This window comes from Rhinatrema bivittatum, chromosome 16, assembly GCF_901001135.1.
Source record: "Rhinatrema bivittatum chromosome 16, aRhiBiv1.1, whole genome shotgun sequence".
In the NCBI taxonomy this organism is placed as follows: domain Eukaryota; kingdom Metazoa; phylum Chordata; class Amphibia; order Gymnophiona; family Rhinatrematidae; genus Rhinatrema; species Rhinatrema bivittatum.
The window spans coordinates 33027109-33041470 of record NC_042630.1 but is presented as its reverse complement, the minus strand read 5'-3'; the positions used below and the strand labels follow the sequence as shown (position 1 = coordinate 33041470).

General features: G+C 50.6%; 2 protein-coding genes across 2 annotated transcripts in view; one reads left to right on the top strand and one right to left on the bottom strand.

The window, feature by feature from the left end:
- Nucleotides 1-3285, top strand: part of LOC115077968 (ras-related protein Rab-11A-like) — a 42778-nt gene extending 39493 nt beyond the window's left edge. The window contains exon 6 of the mRNA XM_029580453.1: nt 3154-3285. The gene's annotated coding sequence lies outside the window, so the exon portion shown is untranslated. The remainder of the gene's footprint in view (nt 1-3153) is intronic.
- MEX3A (mex-3 RNA binding family member A) lies at nt 3127-14054 on the bottom strand. The gene is given in 3 exon segments (XM_029580454.1): nt 3127-4028; nt 4030-4202; nt 13680-14054. Coding segments are annotated over 3 exon segments (1422 nt in total). The 5' UTR covers nt 14050-14054; the 3' UTR covers nt 3127-3149.
- Between the last annotated feature and the right edge of the window lie 308 nt (nt 14055-14362).

Sequence of the window (14362 nt, the reverse complement as noted above, 5' to 3'; positions counted from 1 at the left end):
CTGTCCTAGCTCTTATTATTGTCTACGTATGAAATTTTTTCTGCTATTTTTCTTTTTTTTTTTGTACAAAAAAAAAAAATAAAAAATGCTACATTAGAAACAAAAACAGGGTAGAAATACTGCTAAATCAGCTTTAAACTGCTACATTGGCTTTTTTTTTTTTTTTAAAAGACCACCAGAAAACACCTATTTTAAAAAAATGGACAGCATGGCGAAGGAGGTGCACGGTCAGCCCGGGTGCTGCCCGGCCGTCACCTCCCCACTTGCACGGCTCTTTTATCTCCGATGTGTTGTGTTATCTGTGTTGCAGGTTGTGGGCCTGCGATTGTGCAGGTTTCGTTGACCAGGCTAAGGCTCTGTTCAGAATCCTTTTGTTTTAGAGAAGTGGGATGTATGCAGGAGAAAAGCCGAAGGGCGGGGGGCACAGATGGGACATGCTGGGGGGAGGGGGGGGCAGGGTTGGTAGCTGCTTGGCTTCTCCCCTGAAAATGCTTGACCTCCCCCTGCCCCCATCTCTCAGAGTCCTTTATTGCAGCTGCTAACATTGGCACGTCGTTGCCCCTCTCCCCATAAATGCCCCAGAAAGGCTGAACAATCCGGTGACGTAAGATGCCACTGACCATCAGCAATACCCCCCACCCCCCCCCCCAACGCATCCCAAGGCCTGCGGGGGAAATAGACTGACCAGGAAAATCAAGGTTCTCGGTTCAAATGCCCCTCAGTTAAGCGCATCCTAATTCCACTCTCCCCGGGAAGAGCAGAAACCGGTCCCCTTCCCCCACCCCCAAACACATACAGCATATGCCCCAATCGGGGCACCAAGATGCAGGATGGCCCTTGCAACATTATTAAGACAAGTGCTGGTCATAGCAAACTCCCTCCGCTCCTACCAACCCCCAACAAGGTCATACGTTGTTTTTTTAGACAACCTCTGTGCCTCTGAGAGCTGGGCCAGAGAAAACGTGGGCTCCCCTTGCCCTATGGCAAAACGCTTTCAAGGTTGAAAAACAGAATACATATCAACACCGTTTCCTGGAATGGGATTGAATGCAGCTCTTCCCACTCCCATCCAGCAATAGGCGCGAGAGGTTATAGCGCTACACGTCTCATATAAAAAAAAGACTACGAGTGGAACACCATCTCAGGCAGGCCCACATCTTTTCCTGCAGCACCGGGTGGCAATGGGATGATTTGGAGGCATGGGGGGAGGGGGGAACGCTCAGATATCCAAAAAAAAAAAAAAAAGCAACCTTCATGGGCAAGACGAAGGAAGGTTCACAATTGCTCAGTCAATATATTTTAGACGCAAGCAGTTCTTCTGGGGGGGGCATCCATTTCATGCCAGCAGCAGCAGCAGTCAGTGATGTCGGCCTGTCTCCATGATGTCTCCCCCCACCGGGGATGAGCCAGTGTCACAAAAAATAAAAATGGCCGCTCTCGGCAGAAAGAGGGAACCCGCCACTTCAAATTAAGAGAGTCACCGAGAACCACTCAGGCCTAAAACTTCTCCTCAGGCCAGAAGGGCAAGCTACACTCATGGCCAGATGACAAGTGGTCTTCCTTATTTTGCCAAGAAAGTTGGCATTCAAAGAAGCAAAGCCTAGGGAGAGGGGGGGGGGGGTAGAAGGGGTCTTTAATGGAAAGCACCAATGATGGAATGGCATCAGGGAAAATGGGAAGAAATGGAGTCTTCCTTTTGGCCAAAGGTGCCTGGAGTTGAGTGGTCCCACCGTTTGAAGGTAACGGTAGGCATTGGACATCTGAGCATGGCTGGGGTAGGGCTTCAAGAAGCTGGTATGTCTCGGTCTATTCTTGGAAGATGCTTTATATATCTCTATGCACGTTGAGATCTCCTCCCCATCACCACCCAGCCCCTCAGCCTCTCCTGCAAAATCCTCTAGTCTTGAAATGACACAAGCAGGCAATGTGGTGTCCCCCCCCCCCCCAACCGGAAATCTTTCAGATGTCAAATGTAAGAATGCAAGTATTTGATCCAGCTGAGGGTTTGACTTTCAGGAAATGAGCAAAAAAAAAAATATATATATATATATTGGAAAAGTTGGTTTGGTCCAGTCATTTCATAAAAACAGGAGTTTGTTTTTTTTTTAAAAAATGTTTCTGGGGGATTCTTTTTGTGTTATTAGTTTTACCATTTTCCTTTCTGGCTGTTGTGGGGGGGGGGGGGGGGGCAACAGATGGGGAGTGTCAGAAGTGGGGGGGTGAGCTCAAGGAGTCCGGGTGGCTACCAGCATCCGACGTGACAGGAGAAGGATGCCCATCCCCCCACCCCCTCCAACGCCCGGATTTCGCATCTGTCGCTGGTCGGCACAGCCCTTTAAAAACCCAAAAAAAAAGACAGGGAGGAGAAGGCGCTGACCGAATCAGGACTGTCATTTGGGTTTTCTTTTCAGACGTTCTCTCTTAATGCTATGTGTGTGCTTAAAAAAAAATAATAACAATACTTAAATAAAAGCCCTGAATAACCTCTTGCCAGATCTCTGCTTCTCTGCAGACCACAAAACACAAAAGAGGAATTTATATATATATATACATATAAATATATATATATATAAGCATAGAAACAAATTCCATGTCAGCAAACACCGTTCTCCCAACTGCTTCTTCAGTTCGACCTGACGCGATGGTTTTAATATTACAATTCTTAACCAAACCCAAATGCTGCCGCTGTTCAAGTTGAGGTAATAGATTGGTTTCCTCGTAGAAATCAGGATTCCCAGAGTGAAGGGGCCCGAGCTCTGTGCTGCTACTTAAAACTGTTGAACGTACAAGGCTTTAAAAAATAAAAATAATAATAATAATCAATTCCAGAATGTAAAGTTGGATCCACTTCCGCCCCCTCCCCCACACGTTTCTCCTCACCCTGATGGATGAGCCGAGGTGGGGGGGGGGGGAGGGGGGAGGTCCCGTCTCTCCTCTCAGGATCCATCAAACCGTTCCCTATCGGGCCCCGATGCATACGGGGGAGGGGGGGCAGGCCCCAGCGAGTCCTTTCTGAAAACAAAATTCGCTCATAAAAAAAAAAAAAAAAAGCTGCATGGTTTTGTTGTTTTTTTGATCTTTTCCCCTTTCTTTATTACGGTTTGGGCATCACTTTCACAGTGTTCCTTTTTTTTTTTTTTTTTTTTTAATTAGGAAAATATTCGGATGGCTTGGGTGGCTGAGGAGTGGCAGACGGGGCACTCGGGTTCGTTCCGCTCGCAGATCCGGACGGCGCACTCCATGCAGAAGAGGTTGTGCCCGCAGGGCACCAGGGCGGCTGTCACTTCGCTCTCGAAGCACACCATGCACTCCCGGCTGCCGGACACCGAACCCCTGGTGCCTGCCAGCTTGGAGAAGCCGGCCAGCGCCTCTCCGGGGCAGCGCCGGGGCAACGAGTCCTGGCTGGAGGCCGAGCGCTGACAGCCTGACCGCTGCTGCTGCTGCTTACAGAAAAACACAGAGCCGGGGCTGCTGTTCTCCTGTCCTGCCCAGACGGCGGGGGATCCTGCTTCCTGCGCCCCGTAGTACCCGCCGTCCTGTTTGCCTGTGCTGTAGCCCGGGAACAGGTAGCCGTAGCCAAATTCAGCCTGGTCGCCCAACCGCGGTGTTTCGTAGCCCGGCTCCCCGAGACTGTTCTGGCGGAAGGTGGACAGCGGCTTGCAGCCCGAGGCAGGCTGGCTCCTCCAGCCGTCCGCCGGGTAGCCGGGCTCGGGGCTACTACTGCCAGCCGGCAGGAGTTCGTTCTCGTTGCCGTACTCCAGGATCTTCCCGGTGCGCACCGCGATGTGCGTCTCGATCTCCTCCCGGGCCCGCTCCACGTTGCCCGGGGCGCCGGTGATCTCGAAGACGGGGTCCCGGTCCCGGCTGGGGGTCAGGATGTAGGTGCTGGTCTGCTGCTGGATCCGTTTCACCGTGGCACCCTTGGGCCCCACCACCAGCCCCACCACGCGGTAGGGCACCCGGACCCGGATGGTGACCTGGCCTGGGAGGGTCGGGGCGCTGCTGAACCCCGCCCCCGCCCCCCGCCGCCTTGTTTCGGGACGCCCGGATCATGGAGAAGTGCTCGGCGGCAGAGATGATCTCCCGCCTGGCCATGGCCACGTCCTCCCGCCGGCCCGTCACCATGAAGACCGGCTCCTCGCCGCGCACGGGGGTCTTGATGTACGTGTTCGTCTTCGCTCGGAGGGCTTTGATTTTGCAGCCTTTGAGAAAAGGAAAAACAAAGAAACAAAGAAACAAGACTTTAGTAAAGCATCGGACACTGATGCCGGCACAAAGGTCTTTAAGTTTCAGGGCCCGAATGGGTTTCACTTGTATCTCCCCGTGCTTCAGTTCTAATCCCCGGTTCTGCCACTGACTCCCTGCATGGGACCCCCGAAGAAATCATGTTATTCCCTGTTCCTCAGTTCTAATCCTAGCTCTGCCCCATCTCACTGTGTGTATAACCTTAGACAAGTCACTTTATCCCATGCCTCAGGCCCAATCTGGGCTCTGCGGCTGACTGGGTGTGATCTCGTGGGGACAGTCCCTTTCTCAACTTTGTTCCAGCTTCTCTCCTCCCCTGTGGAAGTGACCCCCAACAAGTTTACTTATTAGAATTATAGTGTCAGGCAGATTACTAACCGAAGAACTCCCACTAAATCATGGCCGGGCAATAAATACAAATAAATGTCCGCCCAAAAAAAAAAAAAAGCAGGATTCAAGGAGTGTTTGTGTTTTTTATCATTCTTACAGAAAGTGAATGAATGAGGAGTGGCTAGACTTTCTGAAGGACACGTGACCAGTACACCTGGAAAAGGCATCCCCGGGAAAACAAAGCCATGGGCAAAATGCCATAGTTCCGGAAGAAGGCTGAACCTTCGCTCGCCCAATTCATTTTTTGCAGAAACTCGCCAGCTATCAGCACCACGGTCGACATACCAACACGTGACGCCTCTTCACAGACCGCTGCGGGGGGGGGGGGGGGGACAACACACGCGTGACACGTGTTTAAGAGTTCACATCCGCATCCACACATCTGACGCTCACACACGAACACACACACACACCTGCACAATGCTCGCAGCAAGCCTCCTGCTTGCCTGCGATGTGGGCTGGGGAGCTCTTGGGGGGGGGGGTTACAATCCCGGCCAGGTGCAACAGAGACACCAGGTGAAACCTCAGGTGATGGGGCGATAAAGCTTCCCATGATGTGCTCTTTGTTCCAACGGCGTATTATTGCTCCCACGTATAACTGCAGGAACCCATTAAAAAAAAAAAAAAAAAACCCGCCATAGAGGATTTTCCCCTTACAAGTTAAGCGGTGCTCTCCAGGCAACAGCAACTTCTCAGGGAAGCTAATGGGACGCTGCGACAGCCGGCTCTCGGCCGTGTCCCCGTGTGAACTGCACCAGCAGACGGATTATGCAGCAAGGGAAGGGGATAGTCGGCATGACCGGATCCTGTCTGAACACACACTCCTGCCATCGTATCGTGGGGCAGCCTTCGGCTCCCTGCCCCCTGCCCCCCTCTGCCCAGTTCCCTGGGATCTGCTCCACCAATTAACCAGCCCCACAGGCTGTTCATGCTCTGCAAACTCTGATATAATGCTCAAAGCCTCTCTCAGGAAAACAGTCTTTTAGGGTGATAGGAGAAAAGCAACATTTCTACTGCTAAATGCTTGGGATTTTCTTCCTTTTAGTTACCCATCCTAGCACCGTCTGGTGTTCTCTATTGAGATTATGAATCCTGGGGGGGGGGGGGGGGTTAGTTCCCAGTCTTTGCCTGACTGTCTTTCTATTTTGCGATATCTGTCTCCCCTTTTATATAACTGTGCTGGGATGTTCTCTATAAAATCAGCATGTCTGGGTGCTGCTGCACTTCCAGTCTGTCTGGGTGCTGCTGCACCTGAGGCTCTGATCAGTTAGACATAAAAAAAAATCAGCACTTCCAAAGAAACCAGTGAGGCTAGACTTGCACTGGCAGCAGTACGCAGTGTGGCGGAATGTCCCTGCCAGAGGGAAATATGGAACACTAATTCCAGGAAGCATTATTGTACCTGTGTATTCAGGACGGTGACAGAATGTATTATGTTAGGTGATGGTACATACACAAACTGTGAGCAATTTTCGGCTTGGCTTTTGCTCCTGGGGACCGGTCAGCGTTGGGGGTTTTGCGGCGGTAGAGTTCAAGTCAAATGGGCTTAGGTAGGCGGAGCCCTGGATGTCGCACAATGGTGATGCCCAATGACTAGACTCAGGGTGTGTGGCACTGGGTCCTGAAGGGAGCTATGGCCTGAGGTCCCTGGCTGAGGACTGTCATTGGGCTAGTGGGTAGCAGAAGCAAGTTAAAAAATTGGGGGAGTGCTGAGGAGGTTGTGAATGAAGGCTCATGCCACCCAGTAGAGGCTGGACATCCAACAAAGCAAAGTGGAGGAGTAGCCTAGTGGTTAGAGCAGAGGCTAAGAGCCAGGGGTTCAAATCCCAGTAATACTCCTTGCAACTTTGGGAAAATCATCTTACCCTCTATTGCCTCAGGCAGAAACGTAGATTGGGGACAGGGAAATACCCTCAGTATCTGAATGCAAATCACCTTGAACCACCAGTGAAAATGCCGGAACTAAATATAAATGAATAAAGACCACTGAGCCAGGGTTTTGTTTTTTTTATTAATTAACTGCATATGACCACTTGTAAGGTCAAGCCTCTGAAGTGCCCTCATGTTTGGATCCTGACGCATAAACGTTCAATTCGAGATGCGCACTTCTTAGTAAAAATGACAACGAATTTCCTTGAATCCGCTCCTCGGTTGTGCCCTAGAGTCTTAACTTTGATTGAGGATCAGCGCCAGGTCCCTCACAAGTTCATTGCCTCTCTGAGAGGCCCTCGCTAGCCAGCCAAAGCCTGGGTTCACGGAAATCCAGGCCGCAAACCGGGCGGCTGAATTATAATGCTCCTATCAAAGTCCTCACATCCCCAAATATGTTTCTACCCTAGAAGGAGTCTCCCTCAGGGGTCCAAAAAGTCAAAATCATTTTATCGTCACCGTCACCGCAAGGGATGCCCCTCACTCTACCCCCCCCCCCCCCCCCCGCAAATAAAACCTGCTCTCGGGCTCCAATAGCGCAGGCGTGTAAGTAACACCAGGGCCTCTATTCTGCAAAATTAGGTAGAGGCGAAGCAAAAAAAACGATGCACAGTGGCAAATCTCTGTAGGACAGAGCGAGGCACCCACCCCCCCTCCAAATCTGAACCAGCCTGCATAAACATTTTTTATTTTTAAGCAGGAGAAAAATATATGTCGATTCCCCGCAGGTGTTCGGATGTGTCTGCCCGCTCCGAAGCGATTCCCAGAATGAAAGTTTTTCACTCTGCTGAAGTGGGGCTTGCAGGGGATTCAAAGGAAGCACAGAAAGGACCCTTTTGCTGGATGCAAAAAAGGGAAGAGCAGCAGGGTCCTGACCGATCACACCTGTGAAATCAGCAAGTGGGCTTGGAGGAAAAGGGAGGGAGGGGGGGTGAGGACTGGCCAGCTCTCACCTGCCTGAGGTTTTATTTCTCGGAAGAAATCCGCGGGAAATTTCAGATGCTGCCGCCGTAGCCTTTTTTGCACAGCTTGGGGGAATGGAAGCAAATGGAGGTGCTGCTGTGCTGATTGTCATCAGGAAAATATGCCCTCCAAAGTTTGCAACCTTCCCTGACCTCGGCGGGAAGAGAATAGTTAGGGGGCCCGGCCGCAATCAAAGATGCGTGCCTTTTCTCTCAAACAAATGCAGGAAAGCAAAGGCAAATGTAAAAAGGATAAGAGAGCCAGGAAGAAGACCAAGGGCCTGCGTGAGTCAGAATGAAGCAAGTTGATAAGTTTTAAGTCTGTGGGGGTCACGTTTCAACCTAACTATGTTCCAGTGGTGGATATGGAAGAGAGAGAGGGGTGTAATCAATTTTTTTCCCTTCAAATAAATGCAGCATTTATAAACCAAAAAGCTTTCCTAAAATTACAGATTTTTTTTTTTAAATTACATTTTACCAGTATTGCAGATGTCCCTCAGCAAAAAAATAAGCCTTTAAGGTAGCAAACAATTAAATCTGGGTTAAATGAAAGCAGCAAGACTCATTTTACTATTCCACGATCTACCAAGGCACCAAACCTGAAAATCCCAGGGGAGAACTGGGGGGAGGGGGAATTCAGCCCCCCCCACAACAATAATCATCGTTCCCCGAGTCATCAGTAAACAGCAAATCAAACTTAACAGAGCTGGACAAAGGTTTCTTTATTTATAAAATATCCATTCCCCACCACTCACACACACATACAGAGGGTACAAATTTTAAAAGATGCTTAAAATGTTTACACCTTTTTAAAATTAATTTGATATCCAAAAAACAGGTACCAGAAAAACAGGTAGCCAATTAATTGTTATCTATTTTCCAGAAGTAATGTTATAATGAACACCTCTAGGAATTAAAAAAAATATATATATATTCAGTGTTGCAGTTAAGGACATTGTATGTCAAGCACTATTTGCTAAAAACAGTTTTACTTTATTCTGAATTATTTTTAATGGTATTTTATCAACTGTGCAGTCATGTTATTATGTATGTAAAATATGTAATCTGCTTTGAATAATTGACACAGCAGAATATAAACTGGAATACATTGTGGCCTAAGAAGAAAAAACGGAAGGCTTGCCGAGGGTGTATAGTGCTTCAGTGCAGCACTATATGAGTCAGAGATAAAGTTACTTTAAAATGAAAAATGATTTTCTGAGATGGGGGGGAGCGTGCCCAGAGAAGATTCCCATCCTCCCTATCAGCATGATCCTGAAGCAGCTCCCTGATAGGCTATCCAAGAGAGGGGGTCAAAGAGCAGCCAGTGGTGTGATATCCAGAAATATTTCAGACCAAGTGGACTTTTAATTCACAGACTATTGTCTCCATTTTTGCTTCTTTCAAACTCTCTCCTTTGTAGCAAAATCCTGTGGAGCTATTAATTAGTGTATACAATCTTTGAAACATTTTTCTAGGCAGCTGATCCCCCTTAAAGGAATCTGATTAAATGGGTGGGAGGTGCTGTACTGATTGTCATCAGAACCCCTATTCCTCTGACAAGCCTCATGCTGATACTTGTAACGCATGAATACAGCACAGACAGTTAAGGAGCAGATCTTCATCAGGTGTCACACGGATACACGTAAAGTATGAACACAGGATGGATAGCTGAAGGGTGGATCAGCAGCAGAGCATCAGATGGATGCACATAAAAGTATGAACACAGCATGGATAGCTGAAGAGTGGACCTTCATCGCAGCCCCATGCAGGTGTTGCACACACATATACGTAAAGAATGAAAACAAAATGAACAGCTGAAGAGAGGATTTTCATCACAGCTCTGGGCAGGCGTGGCCCCGATACACGTGAAGCGTGAATACAGCATAGATAACTGAAGAGCAGATCATCATAACCCAATGCAGACGTTACACTGATACACATAAAAGCCTGAATACGGCGTGGGCAGTTGAGGGCACTTGGGAAAAAGAGTTCTAAAAAAAAATAAAAAATAAAAAAAAGATCAGAGGGCAAGGCCATAATAAAAAAGGTGCTGGGAAGAGAAAATGAAATGTGTTAGTCCTAGGAGTGGAGGGCAGAGCACCTGCAGTGCCAGGGAGGCTGGCAGCACCTGGCTTCACCATATTACAAAAAACAGCCAGATGATACAGGATCTGCGAGAGGAGTATCAGAGGAGAGAGGTTTGGGCACCTTGGGGACAGGAGAGGGGAGGGAAGGGACGGGAATGGAAACAAAGGAACCCAGTGAGACAGGATCAAGCATGGCAGGGCCCCCCCTTGGGTGGTCTCCGCAAGTCACGTATTTTTCTCTGCCAGAAGGTTTGTACGTCCCAGGCTGGGGGGGATGGTCGAGCAGCGTGCCCAGGCCAGAAACCTGTTCCCTGTCGAATTTCTTTTGTCTGGGCCTTCTCTCTTCGTCCTCTCCAAATCCCCCTCACCACCACCACCACACACACACACACACACACACACACAGGCTCTCGCCTCACCTCATGCACACATTTCCTCAGTCTGCACAGATCCCACCCACCCCCACCCCCTCCCGGCTTTGGCTGCGTTGGTTAATGAGGTTATAAGCACCTCCACTTGCAAGAACAATCCAAGCCAAACTGCTCCAGCCCACTTTCTGGGCAATCAGAAAGAAATTCCCCCATTCCTGGCCAATTAAAGCCCTCACCAGAATTAAGCCGAAGCTCACGTCCCTTACCAGGGATTGGTTCTGGCCACGGAAGGCCCGTGAAGATGCTGAACTGCACACGGATACCCTGGGGGGACGGGGCGTGACAGTATCTGTACACAAGTATGGACCAGGCGGAGCTTTGACCTCTCCACCTCAATCCCTAAACTGGGAACGGGCAGAGCTAACCCATCGTATAGGTGGGCCAGTCCCTCCCCCCCCCCCCCCCCAGTCACTCGGGCAGGGGGTGGGAGGTAATAGACTGGGCCAGTGGCAGCTGCAGAAGGAACTCTACACCGGCCTGATGGGCAGGGCCCACGTCAGACAGCTGATTCCTCCTTTTAGGAGCAGCTCCTCCAAGGAGGCCAGACAGCAGCTGTTCACCCACACCAGCCCCTCAAAGCTGGAGTTGAAAAGTAACAGTACTATTAAGAAGACACCTGCAAGGACTTCCAGAGCTTGGCTGGGCAATTCGGGAAAAAAGGGGACAGATCTGTCTGCGACTCAGATTCCACCAGGAAGTCTTTGGGTGCAAAAAAAAAAAAAAAAGCAGGAGCAGCAGAGGCTGGAGGTCCTTTCCCAGCTCCTGCCACAGAGAACCTGAACCAGCAGGTTCAATACAACAACTCCAGGGCCATCTTGGACACCTTGGAGACAATTTTTTTTTTTTTTAACCTGACAATTTTTGGAAGTCAGCTAACTAGCCATGGCTCCCATAAACCTTCCATGCATTGTACGGGTACTGTAAGAGTGCACACATGATATTCTTCCTCAGTTTTTTTGGCTGTTTCTGGTTTCACTGAGGTCGAGTTTTACTTGTGGGTTGGTTGTTTGTTTTTTTCTGGGCAACAAAACAGATGTTTTTTTTAGACACAAGCCGCCTTATGACAGGCTACAAGGCAAACATAGTGGGACTCTGAAAAAGATGTTCACAGAATAATAATAATTTGCAGTTATCTGTCTCCTTTCATCCACCGGAGAGCCCAGCGAAGAGACCAACTGTACAGTTTCAAAAGCAGGCGTGCGGCCACCTCCAGGGTGGAAAGGCCCGCGACCAATTTGGTCTGAGTTCCCAGGTACAGGGGAGGCCTAGGGAGATAAAGCAACACATTAAAGATGTCCCCATAGCAGGAATTTGGGCACTTTCAGAGAAATACTTTGGGGGATCCAAACAAGAGATCTACACCTGATTAAGCTCCAGGGAGAGGAGTTCCAATCCCCTCTACCGCCTTCACACCTTCTTCTGCCTAGAAACCAATTCCCCCACAAGGGGCCTTTTCTAGACGTGGAGCAAAACTTCTCTATTTAGGGTAAATTAGCGAAGCTAAAAACGGTTCCTTGTAAGAGGAACTGCTCTGGACAGGACCCAAGCCTTCCACAAAGCAGGCTGGACCCAGCACCTGCAGTGCCCTTCCAGGATGTGGCTTCAAGCCACCCAGACAGCTCTCCAAGACCCAGAAAGCCACATCTTTCATTCAGCTTGGTTTCTTTACAGGGACAGAAACTTGTAACAAAATAAAACACACTTCAACCGGGGGGGGGGGGGGGGGGGGGGGGGTGGAAAAAAAAATCCCTTCCAGCTGAATGCATGAGATGTGCCAGAGCGGCCAGCAGAGATGTCCCACCTCATGTCTGCTCACTTCAGCGCATACGGCCTCTCCCTGGCTGGCTCCTTTACCTCAAGTGCAGGAATGACAAGAGAGTGGGGGTGGGGAATGGGGGGAAGAGAAGGGGTGTTGCAAGCTAGCCTGACATTTCCCCTATACCAGCACACACACACATTCATATTTCCCTTACTATCCTGGAATCCCTCCAGGACCCCCCCCCCTCTTCCCCAGCAACATCCAAAGGAAGTGCACACACACACACTGACACACACACAGTCTCACACACACACACACACACACAGTCTCACACACACACACACTGTCACACACACACACACACACACTGTCACACACACACACCCACACACCCCCCTCTCTTCTAACGGGTCTATTGTTCAGATCATATGTACCAACCCTGGGACCCTTCATCTTCTGCATCTCGTCTCCCCGCCACCGTAGACACCCCCCCCCCCCCCCCCCCCCCCCCCCCCCGTGTCAAGCAAAGTCCCATCTGCTCCGGTTCTGAGTCCTGCCTCCCGCCTCCCGGAGAGGGCTCATCCGAAGACCTCACTACCAAAAGGGCAACAAATGACTTCTTCCTTCCACAGAGCACTTTCAGGAATTCCCTGCCCCCCACCCCAAACTTCGGATCAGTCCTGAGATTCCAGAAGGGGGAAAGCCCCCCCGGCGGCTCCCTCCCTCCCTCCCACCCATGCTGCTTCTCCTCCAGAAAGGATCGGAGAGCCCAGGGAAGCTGGTGGGTGTGGTGTCTTGCTTCAACCCCTCTCCCCCTCCCCCTCTCCTCTCTCTCTCTCGTCCCCTCCCTCCTTCCCTCTTAATCATTTCTACCTCCCAGAGAAAGGGACAAAAGCATCGGTGGGGGAAAGTGCTGGACAGCGCTGCCAATGCGGACCCGGGGCTCCAGGAATTCCTGGGACCTCCCATCTCTGGGGGGTCCCAGGATCTGCAGGAGGCCATGCAACTTTCGGGAATCTGCGATTTGAAGGGTCTCCCTAGGATTTTACCCACCTCCTAACCCCACTGCTGGAAAGAAAAACGAAGCCCAACAAAGATGGAAGGAAGGGTATTTGGGGAGGGGGGGGGGAGGGGGATATCCCAGCTTCGCCTCCTTTATTCAGTGAAAACAATGCCTACACAGCCGGAAAGTAAGCATTTGGGATTTTAATGTGGCTCTGGTTCTTTATTTATTTTTTTTGGGGGGGGGGGAATTACATTGCAGAGTCTTGTAAAAATAAATAAATAAATAAATAAAATAGAAGGAAACCAGAAAATAAAATAAAATAGAGGGAGGAATATCGCATCCCTGTTTCCAATAAATCTCAGCCCCAAAATTCAAATTCCCCTCTTTCACTTCCACCTAATCTATTGTTTCTGGGCTGATTCCCTTCACTTGTCTTTTTAATTAATGTATTTATTAATAATATTTATCTATTTATTTATTAACCGCAGGGGGGGGGGTAATAAATGTATTGAAAGAAATATCTGTTCTTTCACCTTAAGGTGATGACTCGTCCCAGAAATAAAAACAAACAAACAAACCCAAACAAATCCAGCAGCAGGAGCCAGGCCTGGGGAGGGAGAGGAAGTGGAGAGGAGGGGGTGAGGGTGGAAGGAGTGGTCCAAGGCATGAAAAGTTTACCACTTTGCGGGGGGGGGGGGTTGCTCTTGTCCTCCCCCCCCCCCCATACACACAGCCCATCCCTTGTTCCATAGAGGAGGGGGAGAGAGAAGCGGGCAGAGTTGTAAATCAAAGTGGGTGCAGAGGGAGGGCAGGGATGGTGAAGGGGGGGGGGGGGGGAGTGGAGGGGCAGAGACAAAGGCAGGGGCTTACCTTGTCTGCCCACTATCTCGGCCACGTGCTCCGAGCTGGGCACCGGCACGCACTCGGTGGTGTTGGAGCTCTTCAGCCTCAGCTCTGCCTCCTTGTACAGGGCGCACAGCTTGCCCTCCTGCACCTTCGGGCCGGCGCTCTTGCCGCTGTTGCTGCTGCCGCTGTTGCTGCTGCCGCTGTTGCTGGTGGTGTTGTTGCCGCCGCCGCCGTCCTCGGCCGCCTCCCCCCCCAGCCCCAGCAGGCAGAGCTGGTCCAGGGCGAGCTGCAGGGCGCGATCGTCCTCCAGCACCCGGTCCTTGGCCAAACCCGTGCCCAGATCGCCAAAGACCCCGTTCCTTTCCATCATCTCTGAGAGCACCAGGCTAGGCATGGCTAACAAAGACTCGGGGAACAAAGAGCGAAACGAAAGAAGCCAGGGAGAGAGAGGGACCCTCCGCCCACCTCCCTCTACTGGCCAGCCCCCTCTGCTTCTGTAACCCGAGCCTGCCACTTCCAGATCATTTGCAGGGGGGTGACAAATAAAGCATCCTTTTTTCCTCCCCCCCAGCACCACCGCACAACCTCCTCTCCACCAGCCCCCCACCACCCCCAGCCTGCTCTAACCACGCCTGGATCTGGAGCCCAGGCAGCCCGCAGCCAACTCTTTTGTTTTAAATTCCCTGGCTGCTGCATGCAAGCTGACC